Below are 22,822 nucleotides of genomic sequence, written 5' to 3'. Positions count from 1 at the left end.
ACAGGGAGGAGATGAGAGGGAGGAACTTGGGGCTCCCAGAGGCGCTGCACCAGAGTCAGGCTAGAGTCAGTCTCACACAGCCTCTAACCAGCCCTGCATCTTTGGCTGGTGGGGGTCCTTTTGTTTTTAATATTTCTTTCTTTCTTTATTTGTATTCATTTGGCTGCACCGAGTCTTTGTTGTAACTTGGAAAGTGGATCTTTCCAGGATCTGCTCAGGATCCTGGATCTTCTTTGCAGCTTGTCGGATCTTTAGTTATGACATGTGGAATCTTTCGTTGTGGCGTGGAGACTCTCAGCTGGGGCGTGTGAGATCTAGTTCCCTGAACAGGGGTCAAATCTGAAACCCCTTGCATTGGGAGCACAGAGTCTTAGCAGGAAGTCCTTGGTGGGGGCTCTTTGGAACTTCCACTTTCTTCTCTAAAAATGGGGACCGTAAGTCTCATCTCCCTGGGTTGTCGTTGGGAACTATACATTGTTGTTTTTAGTCAGTCATGTCTGACTCTTTCGAGACCCCATGGACTGTAGCCCTCCAGGCTCCTCTGGCCATGGGATTTCCCAGGCAAGAATACTGGAGTGGGTTGCCATTTCCTATTCCAAGTGTTCTTCCCGACCCAGGAATTGAACCTATCTCTCCTGCCTTGGCAGGTGGCTTCCTTCACTGAGCCACCAAGGAAGCCCAAGGACTATAAATAGGGCTTGTAAAATGCTGGAGGCCGGACTTGGCTCCATTCTGTGCTCTTCTTCTCCTGGGCCTTTTTGGGATTCCACTTTCCCACTGGTCTCGACTGAAATTCAGGATCTCCCCAAGGACTCGCTCCCAGACAGCTGCTCCTTGCCTTCCACACCCCATGATCAAAATGCCAGGGGCCATTTTCTTCCAGGCCTCCTTGCACACCATTATTTTTTTCACTCCCTGTAAAAACCCAGCACCTTTGAGGCCGATGCCATGAGGCCCTGTCCCTGCCCCCATCCCATCGTTGACATCTGCTCAGCCCTTGGGTGTTTCTGACACTGGGAAGTCGTATCCTTGTGTGACTGTCACACATATTCCTCATCTCTGTCACTAGGCACAGCAATATGATCTGCTTTGGCAGGTGAAATTTGAAAGGAGAGATGTCTTTTCCCATGTAGAGCATTTAGCTGTCAATGCAACATTTCACAGCTCTCTCCTTTCTTCTGCCTCTGAGGTCACAGGAACACGGGATAAAGCGTCCAGCAGCCTAGGTCTCCAAATGATGAGGATGAGTACACTTCAGCTGCTGACCCACATGGGACAGATGGCAGAGGGGAAAGTTCAACTTTCATTGTTTTCAGTTCTGGAGTTTCTGGCTTGCTTGTTTCTGCAGCGTGACAGCCCATATCCTGGATTATGAAGCCTAGCTCACAGCCTGGGTTTCCAGTCCAGCCCTGTGGTCAGCAGAGATGAACATTCAGGTCACTGGCACCATGGATACTCGCTTCCCAGCCTTTTCATCTCTTGTGCCCAGCACCCACGCCTGTGTGGTCCACACTGCCTTCATCCACAACTGTCCTGCCTCTGGAATAATGAACAAAGACAATTTCCAACCTTTTCTTTCTCAAGTCTTTAGTCCACACCACCCCCGCTCCGCACCCCCTACCCCATACTGGAGCTTCCTCTTCCCTTCTCAGCAGGTGACAGAGAAAATTCCGTGGCGGAAATGTTCTCAACTTCCGGTCACTGTTATCACTTGCACCTCTTCCCTTGGGTCACACTGGGGGAAATTTCTGCATCTGGTACTTACATCTCCTCCTAATCAAGCAGGCTGGGGTCTCACCACCTCATTCCCATCTCCGTTCTTCCCTGGACGCCTTGCTGCCCTCCAGCTGCTGCCCAGCTCTCCCCTGCCCTCCCCTCAGGTCCTGGGGAGGATGTCTGGGTCTGCCGTCCCCACTTCCCTCTTCTCCTCACTCTCCAGCCTCCACCCCCTGCCTCCACAATCCATTCAGCACTGGCAGTGTTTACGAAGGGCCTGCAGACTGGGCGCTGGAACAGGCCGGCTTTTCCCCAAGTCAGCAATGATCCTCCTGCCGCTGAAACAAGCAGGCCCTCTTAGGTTCTTAGTGCTAAACTTGTGTCCAGCATTTTACCCCGAAGGCCTCTCTTGATTTGTCCACGTACCTCTTCTTCTGTCTGCTCCTATCATGGCTTCCCCTCCACTCCACCTCCACCTGCAGCCCTCCCCACAACCCACCCAGGCTCCAGAGCCCACAGGAGTTTTAGGACTTACTCTGTGTGAGAGCTTTGTTCTCTCCTGTAGCAACAACTACGGCCACTGGGACTGAGGAATTGATGATGTCGTTATTTGCTTAAGGACGGCCTCTCCCATTAGAATGAAAGTTCTCTGAAGGCAGGGCTGTCTGATTTGCTCACTGTTGTATCTGATGATTAGTCCCTGCCTGGTGCAGAGCAAGTCATTGTTGCATACAAAAGGTGGGGACCTATACCTGACTTTTTCATCCTTGTAACCACAGCACCCTATGTGAGGTCTGCTCAGAGAACACTTGTTGACGCCTTACCATATTCAAGGTTCTGTTAACCATGCTGTATGCATGCTTCCCAGGTGGTGCTAGTGGTAAAGAACCTGCCTGCCAATGCCAGAGACATAAGAGCCGCAGGTTTGATCCCTGGGTCAGAAAGATCCCCTGGAGGACGGCATAGCAACCCACTCCAGTATTCTTGCCTGGGGGATCCCCATGGATGGTGGAGCCTGGTGAGCTATACAGTCCACAGTGTCGCCAAGTCGGAAACGACTGAAGTGATTTAGCACTTAGCACATATACTCTCTCATTTAATCCTCACAGGAAACCCTCCACTTCACAGAACAGGAAACAGAAGCCCAGAGAGGTTGTGTAACTTGCGCAGTGTCACACAGGCAGTGAATAACTGTCACGATCAGATTCCAGGTCTTACCTTGAGGGGCTCAGTGGTGGCCCCTCAAAGGTAAGTCCATGTCCTAAACCCTGGAACATGTAAGTGTGACCTCCTTCAGAAAAGGAGTGTTCGCAGATATACTTCAGTTAAAGATCTAGAGATGAGATCATATTGAATGAGCGTGTTCCCCAAGTCCAGTGATGAGGACCCTTAGACAGCACACAGAGAAGGCAGCGAGAACGAAGGCAGAGGCAGAGACAAGAGTGCTGTGATGACAAACCAAAGGCCAAGGATGGCCTGCAGCCCCCAGAAGTGAGGACAGAGGTCTGGCCCAGATCCTCCCTCAGAGCCTCCCCAGGAACCTTGGTTTCAGACCTCTGGCCTCCAGAAATGTGAGAGAACACATTTCTGCTGTTTTAAGCCATTTAGTTTGTTCATTTGATCCAGCAGCCCTAGGAAATGAATACAGACCCCAAACCACATGGCCATGTACCCGTGCCTCCTGCCAAGCCTGGAAGGGCCGGGCCCTTGGAATCCCAGGCTATGTGACTATGGCCTGGCCACTCGCCTTCCCTGGCCCTGATTTCTCTGTAGCAGAAAAAGCACTTGGGACTCGGAGTGTCCTTCCAGCTCTGACATTCTACAGCCCTAAGAAAAATCATGAGCCGGGCAAGCAGGCCTCTGTTGGGATTTTCAAATTTATTCCAACGTGCTGTTTTTTTTTAAAAAATATCCTCAGGCTGAACACTCAGCCAGAGCTATAATAAAGGCAATTATTATACTTGTAAAAACTTCTCATTCACAGTACAGATGTAATTTACAACAAAGGTCACACATCAATACTGAGCAGTATTTTCTTTTTGTACATCAGACTCTGTGCTTTAGACCTGTGGGAGTTTTTGTTTTTTCCTTTTGCACTGATATATATACCATACCGACATTGCAAGATGCAAGTAGAGAAACTGGAGTTTAAATAAAGTTACAGGCAAAACTACCCCATCCCAGTGTGGTTGCTGTACATATCTACAGTACGATTTTTGGAATGTATTGCCATTTAAGAACATAGAAACTCTCTACAGACAATTTCACATACAGAATACATACACCTTTTAGGGAAAAAAAAAAAAAGGCAAATTTCTATCTTACAGAGAGCGTGTTATCTTACATTTGCCTATACATTTCTTTTTTCTGTTTCTTTTCTCTTCCTTTTTTAACACTAGGCTTAGTAAAGTGATCATAAGTGCCGAAGCAGTTTTCTGATGGAAAGCAGACAGGATTCACGACTCAGGAGCAGAATTGGTGGAACAGGTCTTTGGGAACTTTCTCCCCTTGGTCAGTGCTGCAGATCTGTCTCCAAGGACGACTGTCCAGGCAGGACTTTTATTTTGAAGAGGTTTTGTCTGGAGAAAGGACTAGAAAGCAATTCAGCTTAGTTATCTTGCTTATTCTTATTCAAAAGGGTTGGGTGAGGATGGAGCAGGGGCTACCTGGACCCAGAAATTAAATCTTTCAGACTTGTTAACACAGAGAGAGGTGAAGGGACTGCTGGGTCTGGAAGTTGGAGGTGATGGAGGTGGGAGAGTGGGCAGTTCGCTGCTGTTGACTTCCTGGAGGGTCTTAGTAGTCGGGGCCTTGGTGGGTGGTGGGGCAGGGGAAGTAGGCTTGTAAAAGGTGCCTTGGAGAGGAACAGGTTAGTGCCCAGAATGACCCTGAGCTTGTCCTGAGGGTGAAGGGCATCCTGGAGGGTAGAACTGGGGGCCGGCTGGCTTGGAATCCCCATGACAAGAGCTGGCTCTGAAACCCCAGCAAGTTGGTCTCCAGCCCGCAAGGCTGCCAACACCCGAGGACCAGAGCCAGCCTGTACCCAGGAATGACTGTCCTGCACATTTCAGCAGAACAGGCACAGGTGTCTGTGCCAACAATGGGCACTGCTTTCTCCACTGTGTCCCTTAACAGGGACAACAGTGTCACAGGCAGGCTGGAAATGTGAAAGTGGCTGGGAGCAGGGCAGGAGGAGGGTGTGATGTGAGAATCTTTCCCTTATCATGCAGGTGTGCGTGCGGGCTGGGAGCTCTGTGTTTGGGGGAGCAGGAGTTGAGTGAGGCAGAGAGGGTGAGAGCCATGCCCAGTGACATACAGCCCAGGCGGGTGGCATCAAGTCCATTTCTCTGGATGCCTGTGCAGGGCAACAACCTTTTGGCCAGATTGCTTGCACATTGTGTCTGTCATTGAGAAATGGGTCTCTGGTGACTCCTGGCCCCCATCCCCTCTGCCTGTGCCTGACTCTCCCCTGCTGACCACCACCAGCCATGACTAGGGCTCCAGGAAGGAAACCTTAGTAGTTGGGCTGTCTGAGTACCAGAGGAATGATGCCCCGGGGAGAGCTGTGGGGCAGGGCTTGGAGGAGGGGCCTGGCTACCCCCAAGGTCAGGGGCTACTCTAGCAGAGCCCCCTGTTTGCTGCTCTGTAGGTTGGGAGCTGGAAGATCTTGCCCAGGAAGATTTCAAGCCTGGGCTGAAGCAATGCCCTTTATTCAGCTCCCAGGCCTCGGCCCTTGAAGTCTCCAGTCCTTAGGCAGCCACCTTCCCATGTCCCTCACCTTTGCCCTGGGGTAAGGTTGGAAAGCAAGGGTGAGGAAAAACCCAGCCTCTGGCCAAGGCTGTGACTGGGGTCCGGGGCTCCTTCCAGCTTTCTGCCAGGACCCACAAGTGCCAGCATAGCCAAGGCTGGGCTTGTTAGCCTTCTTCCAGGGGGACCAAGAGCTTCAGACCCTGGGTCAGGCAGCCAGGAAGTGCTGGTTAACCCTAGCCTCAGCACCCTGGGGCCCAGCCACCCCCTCCCAGGGAAGCCCATCCCTATTGTCCCCTTTTTGTCTTAGCCAGAGGGAAATGAACCAGGTGGCCTGGCTAGTTTGTCCTGGCAGCAGAGTCCAAGGAAGGAAAAGTCCTGAACTGGTGGAAGAGGGAATTACGCCCAAGGGTAGGAGCCCACAGAGGTGCCTCTGCATGGTGTAGCCCTCTGCACCTTATGGTGTCCTGTCTAAGCAACTTCAACAGCCCAGGAGCCCCCTCTGGCCACAGGATTCATACAGCCTGGCTGAGGAATGAGGACCGGCCAAGGAGGTCCCTGCTCTGCGGCATTAGCACCTAGCCTGGCTGGGCTGTGACCACGGTCCTTGTGCTTTCTCCCCCTGGTAGAGACAAAAGAAAAGAATTTCTGGAGGTTGGGGAAAACCCCACCTATCCCAGGGCTGGGTAAACATGCTAGAGTTCAAGTTCTATATTTCAACTTGGGATTTTAATTTCTAGTCATGTTATTACTATTTATTATTATTTTTTACAAAGCAGGCTTTTGCCCCAGAAAACACAGGGCAGCTTCTTAAAGGAGGAGATGGGGATGAGAAATGAGGCACTAGTTATTCTTGATTGCTTTGGAGAAGAATTGAAATGACCTCGGACAATAGGAGGCTAGGGGAAATATCAAACACCATTCTCTTTATATATATATATATATATATATGTATGTATATATATGTATATATACACATATATAATTTTATTTTTTAAAAGAGATTTAAGCCAACCAATAGGAGGCCTGGGCAGTTCCCACCAGTCATGGTTCTGGGTACTTCCTGGGGATAGTAGAGGCCTGACAGTGTGTGACACGCCAATAGGAGGACTGGTCCTGCTGCAAAGAGGTCCAGAAATGAGTCCTTGGAAACTTCCAGTGCTAAGTACCGGAAAAGCCCAGTCATGGAGGAAATAGAGCCCTTTGTACCCCAGGGACCAAATGTGAAATGAAGCCCAAGCCTGGCCTTGGGAATGGCAAGGCAATGCACCTTGGATCTTGACCCCCAGGGGTTAGGCCTTGTCCCTTCAGCCTTGTGGGTAGTTACTAGAACAAAGGCGCAGCAATGGCTGGGGCCCTGAGAGCAAGGCCGAGGTCAGGTGCTCAGGAACCGGGAGATGGGTGGTCAGGGCTCCTTCCCCAGTCCAAAGGTTGAGGGCAGAGTGCAGAGTAGAGGTGCCGGGGTGGGGGGATTTGTCTATGGGTCAAATGCCAGAATGGGGTCACGAGTCAGACCACCAGGGTGTCTGCGAGCCCTGGGGACCCAACCAGCGACTACCTTCTACCTGCTCCAAACAGTTTGTGTTGAAATCCTAGGAAAATTTACCTTATCTTTGGAAAAGGAAAGTTGGAGTTTTCTGGGCCTGCCCATGGAGTCTCCCAGCCTGTCCCTCTGCCTTGGGCCGCTGACCCTTCTGCTAGCAGCCAGGGGAGGCCACTAGCTGGGGTGGGATGAAGCAGCAATAAATAGGAACCATAAACTCTGTACATAGGAGTGCTTGCTTTTACATTTACTTATATATTTTTAAAAGTTTCTTTTTTTTTCTCTGTCTCTCCCTCAGTGCATCCCCTTTCTTTCAGCAACTGACTGCCTCTTGCCAGCTTTGTGGGGGGCTGCTGATCGCAGTGGCCCAGGGTGAGGTCCCATCTAAATATTCACAGCCTCAGTCTCCTCGTGGGATTTTTTTTTTTTTATGTCTGTGTGTGTGTTGTTTCTTTTCAAGCAACAAAAGGTCATAGAAAAAGGCACAGGTAACTGCATACGAGGTGGGAAGATAAGACAGATGGGGGCTGAGCAGAAGCTGCTTGGAAAGATCAACAGATGGGACAGGGAGCCCGTGACAGCAAGATGACTCGAGGAAGTCGGCTGGAAACGTCTGTTGCCAAACACCAGAAACCAGATGCTGAAGTGGTCAGGGAGAGGCTAAGTGCTCCGGGGCCCCCGCTCCTCGGGCTGGTGTGGAGGTGTCCCGGACCCCCCACTTCCCGAGGGCTGGGGGGAGCCCTGACTGGTCCTGGGTTCCCCAGAGAGGTTCCTCCTCCGGGCTGGGAAGCGAGCAGCGGTCTCGGCCAGGCAGCCCACGGAACTGCTGCGGTCCAGCGGCGGGCTGGCGGAGGCCGCAGGGTTGGCCGGCACCCGCGGTGACTCCAGGTGGGGGCTCCGGGACTCTGCCCGGTGGCCTGGGGGTGCCCGGGGTGAGGTCTCTGGGGGGGTGCGGGGGCTGTGCGTCGGCGTGGGCTCTGTGGGCACTTGGGCCGCACGGGGCTCCCAGTCGGGAGGTCTGCCCAGGCCCCCTCTCGTCCTCCCCCTCTCCGTGGGGTAGTCCCTGGCCTCCAGCTCCGAGGAGAGTGTGAATTTGGAGACCTTGGCCACGGGGGACACGGAGGCTGACGAGCTCTCGGTGGGGCTCCAGCGGCCTCGCTCCTGGGCCTCCCGGGACCCTGTCAGGTCGCTTCCGCCCCCCGAGAAACCGCTGACCCAGGCCGCGCTGGGCCCGGGGAGCAGGATAGGGTGGGCCCCCGGCCGGGCCTGCACCATCTGGATTCCGCCGATGGGAATCAGGGGGCACGGGGCGCGGGTCAAGCGCTGGGAGTGCAGAGGCAGGTGGCTGAAGATGTTCTCCGTCCGGGCCGGGCTGTGGCCGTGGAAGTCATGGGGGGCCGAGAAGGGTCGGGAGAAGAGAGGATGAGCGGGAGCAGGTGAACAGGACGGACTTGGCGACTCGGCCTTCTGCTAGGGTCAGAAAAGAAGACAGAGGAAGGCGAGGGTTACCTGCTGGGCACCTGGAGACCCTGAGGACTAGAGTGAGGAGGGGGCTTGGCGAGATCACAGAGCAGGTCCTAGCTGAGCTGGGCCACCATTGAGTCCCAACCCTTGCCAACGGTGGCACCCTGGGTGGGTGCCCTCTCTGGAATGGGCCATCTCCAGCCCTATAGTGGCCATAGGCACACTCAGGAACCAAGGTCCCCACGCTTCTGGCCAGCGCGTTCGTTTTCAGAGAATGGAGCTGCCCCTTCTGTTGGCTTCTGTGCGCTGGCCCTCTCTCTTGCTTCTGCTGCCTCTCTTGTTCCTCAGACAATACTGACCCAACTTTACCCTTGAACATGAGTTCCCACCCCAGGCTCTTAACCTCCTCCCACCACCAAGAATCCGCCTGCAATGCGGGAGACCTGGGTTCGATCCCTGGGTCGGGAAGATCCCCTGAAGGGAAAGGCTACCCACTCCAGTATTCTGGCCTGGAGAATTCTACACAGTCCATGGAGTCACAAAGAGTCGGATACAACTGAGCGACTTTCACTTTTTCACCACCAGGAATTTTAACTTGAGCCCCAAATTAAAAACCAAGTTAAGATTCCTGGATGGTACTACTCCTGGAGCTTGAATCGCTTGAGTGATGGTGCTGACACTGCTGGCGGTGAGCAGAGATGTTGGGTCGTGACACTCCAGTGACAGAAAAGGTGTTGGGAGAGGAAAAGTAAGCCGATGATGATAACGTGTCAGTGCTGGGGATCGTGACCGTGGTGGTGGCAGTGATGTTGTGACCACGGTGATCAAGCCTATGGGGTGGCTGGAGTGTACTGATGGCAGATGGCACTGATGATGTGACAGTGACGGTGCTGATGGGAAGATGGGAAGGAGCTGGCTCAAGTGACTCGGAGGGTGCTGGTGGCAGTCATGTTGGAGATGTGGAGATTTGGGTTGGGCTCTGCCATCTGCTCAAAGAATACGTGGAAATGGGGTGGGAGGAGATGGCATGAGTGTTTATACCACATCTAAAGCCACACGGCTCGTAAGTGACAGAACCCGGATTTAATTCTGGGTAGTCCAGAATTTAAAAACTATCAGGTAGTCCCTGGTGGCTCAGATGGTAAAGAATCTGCCTGTGATGCTGAAGACCTGGATTCGATCCCAGGGATGGGAAGATCCTCTGGAGAAGGGCATGGCAACCCATTTCAGTATTTTTGCCTGAAGAATTCCATGGACAGAGGAGTCTGGCCGGCTACAGTCCATAGAGTTGGACATGACTGTGCAACTAACACTTCCACTTTCACTTTCTTTTAGTCCAGCTCCACAGTCCATGCTCCGCTGCTTCTGACACACAGCTGACTGGTTTCAGGCACCCAGCACAGTGCCTGTGTAAGTGGTGCCCAATGCACGCCTTATTGGTAACCGCTGAACTGGCAGGGGTCCAGCTCTGGGTGTGACGCTCAGGGAGGTGTGAGCTCGCGGCCCCCCACCCATCAGCCACTTGGGGGACAGGAACTCACCCATGTGGAGGTGCAGGTCTCCGCTGGGCTTCTGCCGAGAAGCTTGTGAGGTAGAGGCGCGGGCGGGTAGAGAGCCCGGGGGGCCAGCCCTGAGCCTGGGCCACGCTCGGCCGCCAAGGGGCTGCCCGGCCCTGCCAAGGCCCACTTCCCTGGCAGCGCTGACCGTGGTGGTGACTCGGCCTGGCCTGGAGACCATCTCCTGGTGGGCGAGTGTCTGGGGGGGCCTGGGTCTGCAGCGCCCTTGCGTTCGGGGGGCAGGCGCGCTCGAAGTGGCAGTTCCCTTCCCAGGGGGTGGAGGGCAAGAGGCGACAGCTCGAGTCTCGGGGACCCGCAGGGGAGAGGGCCCGTCTGGGAGCCAGGCGGACTCGGGGCTGAGGCCAGTGGCTCTCGGGCCGGTGAATGTCGCTGGGGAGACGAGTAGCTTTTGGTTAGTGAGTGTTTTGGGGTGAGTGGTAGGTGGCTGCCTGCTTCTTTGCTTGGGGACCACGGCCTCCTTGGGGACAGGGCCTGGGAGCTCAGGGCCGAGCCTGTGTCCTTCTCCACTGGGCCCCGGGGGGCCGGTGCCAGCCGGGGGAGGCACAGGATGCTTTGGCTGGATGTGGAGCAGCTGCTGGGTGCCGAGCGCTCGGCTTCTGAGACCGAGCTGCCCCGGGTGGCCTCTGTGGGCTGAGGGCCCTGAATGGGTGAGGAGTCTGCGGGCAGCGTGGCTGGCGGGCCAGGTGGGGGCGCCTCCGAGGACGGGCCTGATGGCTCGTCCTGGCTCTCCTCCTCGTCCTCATCCTCGTCTTCGTCCAGGTCCGAGTCCGAGTCCGAGTCGTCCAGGTCTGAAAACTGGTGCTCTGCCACGGCCTCTGCGCCCTCTCGCCCTTCCGAGTCCTGGAATGGGTCATCACTGGTTCCTGAGGGACAGACACAGGAGGCCCGAGGTTACAGCCGCACCCCACGCTGCTCTGTGCCACAAACCCCGCCTGACGGCCAAGATCGTTGAGGGTATGGGAGCACTTTGTAAACAGCAAAAATGACTTCGTATCTACCATGTTAAGGTTCAGCTCTAGGGCCTGCATGTGCGTTAATTCACCTAATCCACAAATAATCCTGCCCGGTAGGCACTATTCCTATCTTCATGTTACAGACAGGGAACTAAGATGAGACAGTTCACCTTACCTTGCCCAGGCAAAGTAAGTAGTAAGGCTGGCATCAAACCACAGCAAACAAGACAGGCCTTCCCTTTCTTTTTCTTTTTGGTTAGTATTCAGTCCTGGCTTCACCAAGAGCAAGTTAAGTCACTCTGCTGGGCCTCTGTCTCCATCTTTGTCAAATGAATATGACAGTCTCATCTCATAAGGTTTGCTAGGAGGAGGAAACACAAGCCTGGCACATATCAAGGGCTCAAATATTAATAACTGTAGCCACTCAGCGCATTCATGGAGACATCTATTATTCTGGAATACAGCAGCCATGCTGGCGGGGCCAGCAGCACTGGGCACGGTCAGTTCACATACACACCTGCCACTGTGGCCACGCTGCTGATGCCTGGCACAATAGCATCTGGCAGGTGGCAGGCCCTGTTCCCTTGGAAGGTTTGGCTAAGCTGACCTCAGCCTGCGGAGAGGGCCTCTTCCCAGCCACTCATGTCCAGAGAAGGTGCTTGTAGAACCCCTGGTGCTCCCAGCTGGGGAGGAGAGTAGAGCTCTGAAATACCAGCCTCCTGGTCTGACTTCTGCTGGGGCAGCCCCACCAGCGGGGTCAGCTCTAACAGGACACAGACCTAGTTTGGGCATCTCTGAAGTTGGCAGCAATCAGGACTCTGGGGAGAGCTCCGCTAACATCTCGCCCACCTGGCAGGATCCTGAGGGTTTGGGTCCTGCTGGCCCAACACTACGCTCATGTCAGCATCCACTCAACTACTAACTAAGAGAGCTGGACACATGAGCTGACTCAGGTCACTGGTACAACCATGCTTCTCTGGACCCCACTATGCCAAGCTGCACCGGGACCAGAAAGCCCAGCATTTGTGCTTTCAAACAGCTCAGCACTCAGCAAATGGATGACAGTCGGGCATGCAAGAGGATGTAGATAAAAAAAAACTGCGGGGTGGAGCTGTCAGGTGAAGGGAGGCCAAGGGCATGACCTCCTGGCAGCTGGGAGCAGAATGACCAGAGAGGGGGAAGGGGCTGGGGACCACAGAGCAGGGGTCGTGAGGGGGAGGCAAAACATACCCTAAAGCTTTGCCCTAAGACTTTAGCTCCAGGAGTTCACCTAGCCTCACCTCTCATCAACCTGTGGGGAAACCCATGCCCAGAGCAGGCAAATGTTTCCCCAAGGTCACCCAGAAAGTAATGGCTGAGTCAGGACTAAGGTTTATAACCCCTACATCATTACACTGCCAGTTTAAAAATGTTTTTATGCACTGAGAAGCAGGAAATGGTCTGGGTTTGAATCTCAGTCCCACCCCTTCCTTACTGTGCAATGTCGAATAATTTACTTTTTCTCTCTGGGTTCAGTTTCCTTGTCTGTAAAATGGTGGGGGTGGGGGTAAGAATAATAAAAGCCACCTCATGAAGCTGCTGAGAGGATTGTGAGGGTCTGACACCTAGTAAGTACCCAATAAACCTCAGCTCTTCTCACCCCAAGTACCCCACAACCTCAACACACAGGCAGCACGGCCAGCATCTCATGCTGCAGTTGAAGGTCAGAGGGGTAGTGCTACCAGTCAGGGAGTCAGGATCAGCGGCTCCTGATATTCGGCAGGAAAGATCCTAAAGTCTGTAACAGATGAAGACGCTGAGGGACAGAGGGCTGGTGCCCTGCCCTAGGCACCCAACTCAGGAGTGACGGAATCCAAGATTCCCGTGCCCAGCACAAGGTTCGCCAGGCCCCCCACATCTGGGCTCTTGCAGAGCTCTACGGGAGGCCCCTGCCGATCAATAATTCCTAATACCCCTCACTGTCAATCTCCACAAAGTCCCGCCTCTCTGGAGCCAAGGGACGGGTGGAACGAAGCGCGCCGGGGCGCTGGGGAGGTCTGGCCACACGGTGGCGCTGGTGCTCAACCTCCTCACCCTCAGGGGCGGGGCTGCGGCGCCGGCCTGGCCACCTCCCAACCACTTCGCGTCTAACAGACAAGCTCCTCCCTGAATCTTCATCATCACGGGAAATGGCAACTCCATCCTTCCAGTTTCCTAGGCCATAAACCTCGGAAACCATCCTTGGATCTTTTATTCTCATGCGTTCACCCTCCACCTGCCCCCGCCCTGATGTGTCAGCAAAACCTAACAGCACGTTTCTTCACCTCCCTCCGCCCCCCCCAGTCCAACACGTGCTCAGCCTGCATCACTGCCTCCAGCCGCGCCCCCTACCGGCCATCCTCTGCGTACAGAGTCAGGGCAGTCGCTCCAGCAGGCGGCTAAACCCATCCCTTGACCTTCACAGCCGCAGCTGTCTCTGACTTCCCAACTCTTGTCCTCAGGGGCTCTGCACCCGCTGTTCCACCTGCAGAGAGAGCCCTTCCCCAGGCTCCACGTGGCTTCCTGACCCCCTGCCTCATGTTCGCGGCTCACATCACCTAAACAGAGAGGCCACTCCCCACACTTCCCTACCTGTCATGGATGCTTTATTTCATACTCAAGGCCCTTGCCCTATTCCACATTTGTTCACTACCCGGCTCCCCTCTAGAATGCAGGCTTCCTGAGGACAGGAACTATATTTCATGCATTGAAGAACCTCTAGTACCTAGAGTAGGACTTAGAATAGGGCTGGTGCTGGCAGGAATTATTTCTAGAACGACTGCACTGATTTCAGGCATTCTCAAACAAGGTCATCTGGTCATCATTTTCGGCCTCACTGGGAAAATGAAGCTGAACTTGCCCAGTGGACCCCTGGTGCGGTGCTAGTGAACACACCCTGCCTCCCACCCAGGCAGGGCTCTGGGCTTGGGTGCAGCTCCCCTGTCCAGCCCCCCAGGCACTGGAGTGGCATGGAGCCACATGGAGTGGTTTTTGCCTGACCTCAGACAACTTCCATAACCTGTTTGAGCTTTAATAAATGTCTTCAGTTTAAAAAGGAGTGACACCAGTTTCTACCACAGTTATGAGGACTTAATAAGACATCTGTAAATGGCTTGACGTGCTTTCTTGATCAACTCAGTAACCCCACATTCTCATTTTGGAGGCCACAGCTCTGAGTTCAGTGTATTCTGTTCAATAAAGCTGATTCATTTCACCTAAAAGGAAATATGATCTAACTTGTTTTTAAGACTGCACATACATTCCCAAATCAGATAAACAGAAAGAAACAAGACACAGGAACACACACCTCTCTTTTTCACACTCTCTTGACCCTGATTTTAGGGGATCTGGCCAAAGGTTTGCTCACTGCAGAAGAATATCTCTGGTTGCTTATCTACCCCCAAGAGCTGCTCTGGCCTCCTTCTTGGATGCTGAGGCCCGACAGGGCCCGGCCAGACATGCTGACTTGGACTCACCTTCCACTCTGCCTTGTGTTCACAGAAACTGGCCCTAATATGGCTCTACTCTTGCTACTGGGGGACTGAGGCTGGGGTGTGGTGCTGGGACGTGGGGTGGGATTGAGAGGTGATAGGGGGCTGTCAGGTCTGCCTGGCTTTGGGTCTCTTGAAAGCCCCTAGCTCTAAAAGACCTGAGCACCAAGCCCATGTCCAGAGTGTGGAGGTGTGAGTGTGGGTGTGGAGCATATAAAAGTATGTACCTCACTGCGTCATTGTGAGGGTTTGCCAAGATAACCACGGCACGTGTCTAGAGTATGCCTGACAGGTGGATGCTCAATCGATGTTGACTATAATACTCGTGTATTAATGTAACCACCATACATTCACTGAGCACCCACCGGGTGCCGGGTGCTCTACCTGCGTGACAGTCAGCAATGCTCAAGTGCTCTGGCTCCAGGCGCGTGCTGTAAGAAGGAGGGGCGTGGGTGCCATCGTTCCGTGAACTTAGCCTTTGTCTCTTTGTATTTGGGAAGACTGGAGAAGAGGGTGAGGAAGAGGGTGAGGAAGGAGAAGGGGAGGGGGAGTAGAGGCAAGGAGGACAGAAAGGAGGGGGAGGGCGGGCAAGGGGGCCAGGGGAGGGAGGGGAAGGTGGGCAGGGGGGAGGGGGAGGAGGGAGTTGGCAATTCATTACCTTCTTCGGCTTCCAGCTCCTCCAGCACCCCCGTCTCTTGGCACTTTTTGCTGTGGGCCTTCGACTTCATATGCTTAGTCAGATTCCCTGGAAAGGAATGAGAACAGACTCAGGCATGGCTGGAGGGCAGGGGGCCAGGGTGGCGCCTGGCGGCGCCTGGACATCACTCTGCCCGCGTGCTCAGGTCAGGGGTGCAGCCACGGCCGCCGTGCACGATGGTACAGAGGAGCCGGGTAGGGTGGGTGAGGGGCTGTGAGCGGACAGAGGGTATAATGAGGAAGTGAGATGCTGGTTAAAAAAACAAAAGGAGATTAAAAGACAAGTCATATGCAAAAGTTTTTCTGATTTAACCCTGGGCCCAGGAGCTGGTGACAGGATTACTGACCATTTCAAATGCTGGGATGAGAGCAGGGACCCAGCCCATGAACTAGCATGGGAGTGGGTGCTGAGGATGTCCTTCTGGCTGAGGATACTGCTAGGCCAGCCCACAGGGAGGGATCTTAGGGTTTGGGAGGAGGAACCAGGACAAAGTTACTGCTATTAATAGACATGGAGAAAGGGCAGACGGCATAGCGAAGTCTGCTAGACAGGGACCTAGGGGCCACAAGGCTGGGGTCCAAGTCCTGACTTCCTTAGAGAGTCATGTCCCCTTCCTGGGCCTCCAAAGTCACTGCCATGCAGACATGGCCAAGGGTGGTGGGCACAGGGAAGGCTGAGCAAAGGCTCCGTCCTCCCCGTGACTACAAAGCCCTCGGGGGGTGGCTGACTCTGTCCGTAGTGGGCTGAAGAGCAGAGCCAGAAGCTCTGTGGAATCAGGGGAAACTCTGTGACACCGATTCTTCCTGACGTGTGCACAGCGCTTCACAGGTCACAAAGCCCTATGGGCAGGAGCGCTCTGCGAAGGACCAGCAGGAGAGCCCCAGCTCGCCTCAGGATGCTGGCCAGATGCCTCACGATGTTCCTTTGGGCTCACCAATCGCCTCCAACTGTGATGTGCTCACTGTTGCTCTAGGGATGGCTATATTTCCATGGTCCTTCATATAATACATCACAAGGCCCTTGAGTCAGGAACTCTGTCTCACTCATCTTATTACCAGGTTTGAACAGATGGATGGAAAAGAGAAGAAGGGATTCCAGGAACAGATGCATAGAACGATTGGTGGACAGATAGATGGATGGATGAATAAGTGGGTAAGAGGAAATATGGAGTGACAAACAGGATGAAGAGGGAGAATCCAGACAGACGGGTGGGATACTCGATGAGCAGATAAGCAGATGCACAGACAGATGGAGGATAAAAATAAATAGAAGGGTAGATGGGGAGTAGATCCCTAAACAGATGAGAAGATGGAGAAAGGGAGAGAAGGAGATCTGGGCAAGGGGGAGAGGGCTGGTTGGATGGGGGGATGGAGGCAGCACACCCAATAGGGAAGGCAGACATAGAGGGGGATGAAAGGACGGGCAGGATGGAAGGGTGGATGGTGGGAGGACAAAGGAGAGAGGCGGAGAGGCAGACGAGAGGGGAAGATGGGAAGACGAGAGGAAGACAAGCTCTTAGGATGCGAGGATGGGAGACATGGATCAACGGGAGGATGGGTGGGTGACCAGGGAGAGAGCACCCATGCATGAACCAAAGGGTTTTTCTTAATTATTCTGAGAATTTTAAGGAACCTTAAGGTTTTGCTCAGAGGTAACAGGAGCCTTAAGCTGAGGCTGCCTGAGGTGTGCAGGTCAAGGGCAGCAGTGATGGAGAGGAGCTGTTTCCTGCCCCTTCCCTCCTGCTCATCCTGGTCTGTGACTCCATCTCTCCCTCAGATTTTCTTCCTTTAACTGGACAGAAAACTGGATCTTCTACTCCTGGCCAAATGGGGAGCACAGCCATAACTTCCAGAGTCATCCCAGGGCTGGGGGACCCCCAACGTCCCTGTCCAACATCATGGGCCTCTGGCCCCACTGTTGTGAGTAGGCAAAGCCTGAGCAGGATGTCAGGGGGCGGTCAAGGCAGCTGCAGTGTTACATAGGCCAGAGAGACCAAACGTCCCCTGAGGTTCTGAGACCAGCCTGCCATCCCCTGAATACCCCAGACCCCAGGGGACTATGCACACTGCTCATTTTGGCTATGACATTATTGTTGGCCCTGTTCTGTCCGGAAGGGTTGGGTCTCTTACTCAACCAAGTTAGGTGCTGAGCACACTAAGGGCGCGTAATAACCGTGAGTGGGAAATGTTCTTCTCATCACAGAAGTAAAGTGTCGGGAGGAACCTCCCAGACCATGTGACCCACCCCCTACCAGGCCCAGGGTCTTCCTGCTTCTGTTCTGACTCCTGGCCTTGGTGCTAATGATGCCACTGGACGAGATAATCCACTGTCTGAGGTGACGGGATGCTCTGGGACAGCTCCTGTTCACCATCACGGAGAACCAAACAGCCAAAGCCACGTTGCCAGCTAGCGCAGAGCCCCGTCTGGAGCCAGGTCTCAGGACTGCAGGTGCCTTGCGTGCTCCATACTGGTGGGACAGACCAAGACATGTAGGAGCTTGGTGGCCTTGGGTCTGAGTCTGGGCTCTGTCGCTTGCTAGCTATGTGTTCTTGGGCAAGTGTCTTAACCTTTTGAGCCCCAGTTTCTGCAACTGTAAAGTTGTACCTACCTCATGGGGATGCTGGGAGAAGCGGACGAACAAACGCATGTAGAGTGGCAGCAGAGCGTGCCTGGCAGAGAGCAGATGCCACTGCGTGGAACCTCCCTCCTTCCCATTCTGTGTGTCCCCCCTGCCCCAACAGTCAGTGTTCATGGAGCACCCGGGAGACTCTGCCACAGCCACGCACTGGTTGTGGAGGAGAGAGAGATGCTGAGATGATGGCTGAGATGTAAATGCCTCCACCAGTCTGTCTGGGCTCAGCAATCCCAGGAGAGGGCACCAGGCAGCCCCTGGACACCAGCTTCTCCTCTGCCCCTGCCCCGGAGGCTGCAGGGAGGAGCTGGGAGTCTGAGTGGCTGCTGGGATAGGCCATGGGGACATAGGGGCGGATGTGCAGCCCTGAGTGTTACCCAGCACCCTCCCTGAGTGTCCCCTCTGTATGCCTGCCTGCTCCTCTGTGAATTGAAGGAGGTGAACCAAATGGCTGCAGGTGTCTTTTTTTGGCCTGGACACCATTTCCTTGTCAAGGGTCAGAGCCTCAGCTTTCCAAGCAGAGTTCACAGCTTTTCACATCATCCCAGCCCCCTCACCCCAAACCTGACCATCCTGGAATGAAGGAGGAAAGGCAAGCGGATGGAAATGATGGGCATCTGGAACACAGGTGGATCCTCCACCAAGAGCATAAGCTGAAAACCGTGTCTACCCCATTCGGCTTTGGGCTTTGACCAACCACCCTCCCTCAGCCCCTGAGGGCTGCTCCAAACTGCCAGCTCTGTCCGCAGGCGATCGGCGCAAGGGCCTGTACCCACCACAGCCCTTCTGCTGGCCTCGGGGAACCTTCTCAGAAGAGGACACAGGACCCCAGACCTCCATAGGGACATCCCAGTGGGCCTTCCCCGGCCTCACTCACTGAGACAAGCCGGTGCTAGCACCCAGGACCGGAGCTGCTGTCACAACGTCTGACACAGAGACGGAGACACAGACAGGCGGACAGAGACGGACAGGAAGGCTCTCTAGCCGGTGCAGCCAGGTAGTGGCGACGGAGGGCCCTGAAGACCACCGGGCCCAGCTTCATTTCTCATGCAGCCTGGCGAGTCTGAGCCCAAGGACAAGGGGAGGGAGGAGACGGAGGCAGCTGGACGGAGGCAGGAGCCCTGAGAGGAGGGTAGCTCCTTTGGTATCTGGGCTGATGGCTGAAGGGTCTGAGGAGTCAAGGGAGCTTCAGTGTCTCATGGCTTCCCTCACTCTCCTGCCTCATGCAGAGAGAGCCAAAGTGAGCTGGCTCTGCTTCCATCTGTCACCGCCCATACTAGCCCCTTTCTACCTCCCAGAGTTTGAGATTCCATTATCTCAGATGCACTCACTGCTCTGGCTCTGGAAGGTTTTTGTCTTTCAGAAGGGTCTAGGAGCCTTGGCAGAGAGCTCAGCACATGCCCCATCACAGGGTGAGAGGAAATCCTCCTGGGCGGGGCCTTCAGGGCTCCACCCCCAGGTTTCATCCCAGGCTCCGCCCCCTGGGCACTCAGAGGGCCCACTGACATTCCATGCAGGTTGTGTGCTCTGGACCCTCCAGGGCTCAGGGGGACCCAGGAAGGGACTGCAGATAGCTCAGCTATGTGGCTTCCAATGCAGGAATCTCCTGGAAAAGGGGTGTTCTTGCCAGGGACCCAGACCTCTTTCAGACTTGGCAGAAAAAGACCAGGCCTTTGCTCTCAATAAAGCCAGAGAGAATTGAATAGAGATTGCTCTGGGAGACTGCTCTGGCTGGGGACTTGGCTCAATGGATCTTTCCAGTCTCACATAGAGGATGATGGCTCCCCGAGATGGTAGGCAGCTCTGTGTGGCCCTGGGCTGGGTGGGGGTGGGGGTGCGGTGGAGGGGGCACTCTCAGGACTGGGCTCGTCACGCTGAGAACAGAATGGTGTGGTCCGCTGGACAGCCTGGGAGTTGGGCCAGCAGTGATCCACTCTGGAGGCCACCTGATTTTGCCAGTCCGTCCAGACAAGGGGAAGAGAGGAAGGTGGTGGGGGTTATGCCCCAGAGGCAGGGGTCCTAGCTGATAGTTACAGCTCCAGCTTTAACAGTCATTTCTGGCTTGGGCAGGGGCGGGGGGACTCATTTTCTTTCCCTTCATGGTGGGGCTTGGACAAACAGCTTTTGGCATTCAGAGTCAAAGACCATTATCTGAATTGTTGGTCAATGGCTATCCAATTGTTGAATCTCCACCTCTCTCCTCCAGAAAGTCCCAACTGGCCCCCTAAGGCCAGAGGAAGTGGGGCTGAAGGGGGTGTGTGGGGCACGGAGCCCACGACTAGGACCGAGGCCTGCTAGGCGAGCTGTCCTGCACATGGCTGGGCTGCAGGCCAGTCGGTCCTCTCTGGGCCCTCTGGACTGTTGTTGATGAGACACCAAGAAAGAAGAGGGTCAGGGCAAGGAAGGAGGATGGTCGCCTGTATTCGAACCAAAACCTTGGCGGAAAAGTTCGAGTTCCACTTGGGAATGATGGCGCCGAGGACAGAGGAGGACAGGCTAATGGGGTCAGCAGATCAGAGATGAGCACCCAGTCAGAGAGGGGGCCGTGAGCAAGGGGGTGAGATAAACTGACCCCCAACCTAGCACTGACAGAATGGAAGGGATCAGGAGGAGGAAGAAGGAAGACTCAAAGTCCGGAGGGGCCTCCTCAAAGCCACCCAGCCTCTCTCTCTGGGAGCAGCTATACCCACAAAAGGAAGGCTAATGGGCACCAAAGCCGAACCTGCTCTCAAGTTGCATCCACTGAAAAGCCACGTGGCCCTGGAGGGGGCTGTTGTGGAGGCCCCCAACTTGCCCGAAGGGGAAGGCAGGACCCTCGTGCCCAAATCCTGAGCCAGGAATCTGCCAAACACAAGAGGCTGAAGCCACCAGGGTTACTGAGAGCCCAGGCCTCCCTCTGAGGCACCTTGGTCTACTCGGCTACCAGGAAAGAAGAAGTGGGTCACGATGCCTTTCCTGCCCTGTAGGAGCAGCCCGTGGGAGGATAGAGAAACACTCTGTCCAAGCCTCGCAGACTCAGCCTCACTGGTTCACGCCTGGGTCCTGGGTGGCTGCAGCAGCCATGGCTGCCCTCATCATCCAACACAGCCCTCTGGATTCATACCCTCACTGGCCAGTCTGCCTTCTTCTCACAGGTGACTGCCAGAGCCTGAGCTGACCCTGAGGTGCTGCGTGGCCAGGGCAGAATGACAGGGCTGCCAGTCAAGGTGAGGGGAGAGCCGGGCCCAGTGCTGAGGGCTGTGGAGAAGCTGGGTGGAGCGGGAACACAGTCTGAGTGGTGAGGCGAGGTGGAGGCAAAGTCTGGCATGAGAAGTGACCATGCAAGTGTGTTAAGTGGCTCAGGGTGGAATGGATTTCCAAACTCAAGAGTGGCAGTGACCAGTGTGGATGCTGGAACTCATCAGGTCGGTGGATAAAGGGCTAAGGAGACATGCAAAAGGAAGCAGGGTGATGAGATCAAATACAAAACCAGGAGCTGTGCGCTGGAGTGCCACTGCCTGGCCGTGGTGGGAATCGCATAGGTGGAGGGTGGACGGGGCCAGTGTGAGATCTAAGAGGACAGGCTGGGCAGCCGACGGTGCCACTGCCCCGTCTGCAGTGGGCTGCTCTGTAACTGGGGAGCCCGGAAATCAGGGCTGCTCAGGCCCCAGGCAGAGAGGTCCAGGCCTCGGGCTCTGTGCTGGAGCTCCCAGAGGGGAGCTCCCTGCAGCGGGCAGGGCCAGCGCTCCGCTGACCGTCTCTTACCTTTGGTTTTAAAAGCAAAGTGACAGTGCTTGCACACATAGGGCCGGACGTCAGTGTGGGTGCGGATGTGTTTCTTCAGCATGCTGGGCTTCTTGCAGCGAATTCCACACTCCTCACAAACATATTTCCCTCGGCCGCGGCCTCGCACATATACATACTCTTCGTTTGATTTGTACCTATGAGCAACAGGCGTCATGGTAAAGGAACAAAACAGGAGGAGAGGAGGCAGGTTCCCACCTCAGAAGATGCACGCGCTTCCTGGCCACATCCAGCTCTTAGGGGCGGGGGGAGAGGGGGACGCGGAGCAGAGACAGCCAGGGGTGGGGAATCCGCCTGGAGCTCTGCACCTGCCCTGACCTCAGACGGGTGCGGGGGGTGCACCCCCTCCTCTCCCTCAGAGGCAACAGGCCCTGGTGCTCCGGGCCGGGAGGGAAGCCACAGGGGCACAGAGGGTCTCTGGCCCAGATCCAGCCTCAGCACCAGCTTCTGCTTCCAAAGAGCAGCCGCTCTGGGCCACCGTGCAACAAAGAGACTAAAAGAGATGACAGCCACAGCTCCGGCAGCCACCACTGAGCCATGCTCACCCTCTGCCGGACACCTGCCCACATTCAGTCACAACCTCCATGGAGAGCCCGAGGCTCCCACAGCTAGAAAGGGACAGAACTTCTGAATCTGCCTGCCCCAGAGCCTGTCCATCCCCCACGAGGGGCGACCAGCACCGAAACAGTCCGCTCGCAGGCCCGCCAGACGCGCACGTGACGGGAGAGCGGAGGGCACTTTATTTCCCGGTCCTCAGAGTCAAGACACCCGGGGCCCGAAGCTCTCTCCCCAGTATTTTCCGTCTTGAGCCGAGCGGGAAGCTCTCAGGACCCAGATTCCAGCCACCAGGTCTCTCTCCGGGGATCACCTGGGGTCCTAGCAGGAAGTACCGACAGCTTGCGGGTGCCTCCTGGGGTGCCTGGCCTGCCTGCTTGGGCCTCAGGGCCACTGCGCTCTTGGCCGTGAATCAGAATGCTCTTATTTCCACTTAGAAGGAACCCATGAGTCCCACAAGCTCACTCGATACCGTCCTTGTCAGAACGCCACATTGGCCTAACACTGTAGATGTGCGTGTGAGTGTCTTGGCAGGGATGGGAAGGCTGCGGCAGGGCCCATGGAGGGAATCCTGGCATAATTCCAGGAGAAGAGCTTTCTGACTGTGAGACCCAGGGTCCGAGGGCATAGGCGCCTTAGGAGAGGT

The 22,822-nt window shown here is 55.1% G+C and overlaps 1 protein-coding gene across 4 annotated transcripts in view; it reads right to left on the bottom strand.

Annotated features, from left to right (window-relative positions):
• Window positions 1-3,574: 3,574 nt before the first annotated feature.
• Window positions 3,575-22,822, bottom strand: part of HIVEP3 (human immunodeficiency virus type I enhancer binding protein 3) — a 564,447-nt gene continuing 545,199 nt past the window's right edge. For 3 of the 4 annotated variants that reach the window (XM_027537630.1, XM_027537629.1, XM_027537631.1), the window contains 4 exons: window positions 21,583-21,758; window positions 15,168-15,254; window positions 10,012-10,910; window positions 3,575-8,476 (listed from right to left, as the gene is read on the bottom strand). In XM_027537630.1, the coding sequence (XP_027393431.1) occupies window positions 7,667-8,476; window positions 10,012-10,910; window positions 15,168-15,254; window positions 21,583-21,758 (1,972 nt within the window). In that variant the 3' untranslated portion in view covers window positions 3,575-7,666. The remainder of the gene's footprint in view (window positions 8,477-10,011; window positions 10,911-15,167; window positions 15,255-21,582; window positions 21,759-22,822) is intronic. The other variant, XM_027537632.1, reaches the window with a different exon arrangement.

The sequence above is a fragment of the Bos indicus x Bos taurus genome, chromosome 3 (genome assembly GCF_003369695.1).
Source record: "Bos indicus x Bos taurus breed Angus x Brahman F1 hybrid chromosome 3, Bos_hybrid_MaternalHap_v2.0, whole genome shotgun sequence".
NCBI lineage: Eukaryota > Metazoa > Chordata > Mammalia > Artiodactyla > Bovidae > Bos > Bos indicus x Bos taurus.
The sequence above is the reverse complement of the archived record's forward strand: the minus strand, read 5'-3'. Positions and strand labels throughout refer to the sequence as shown.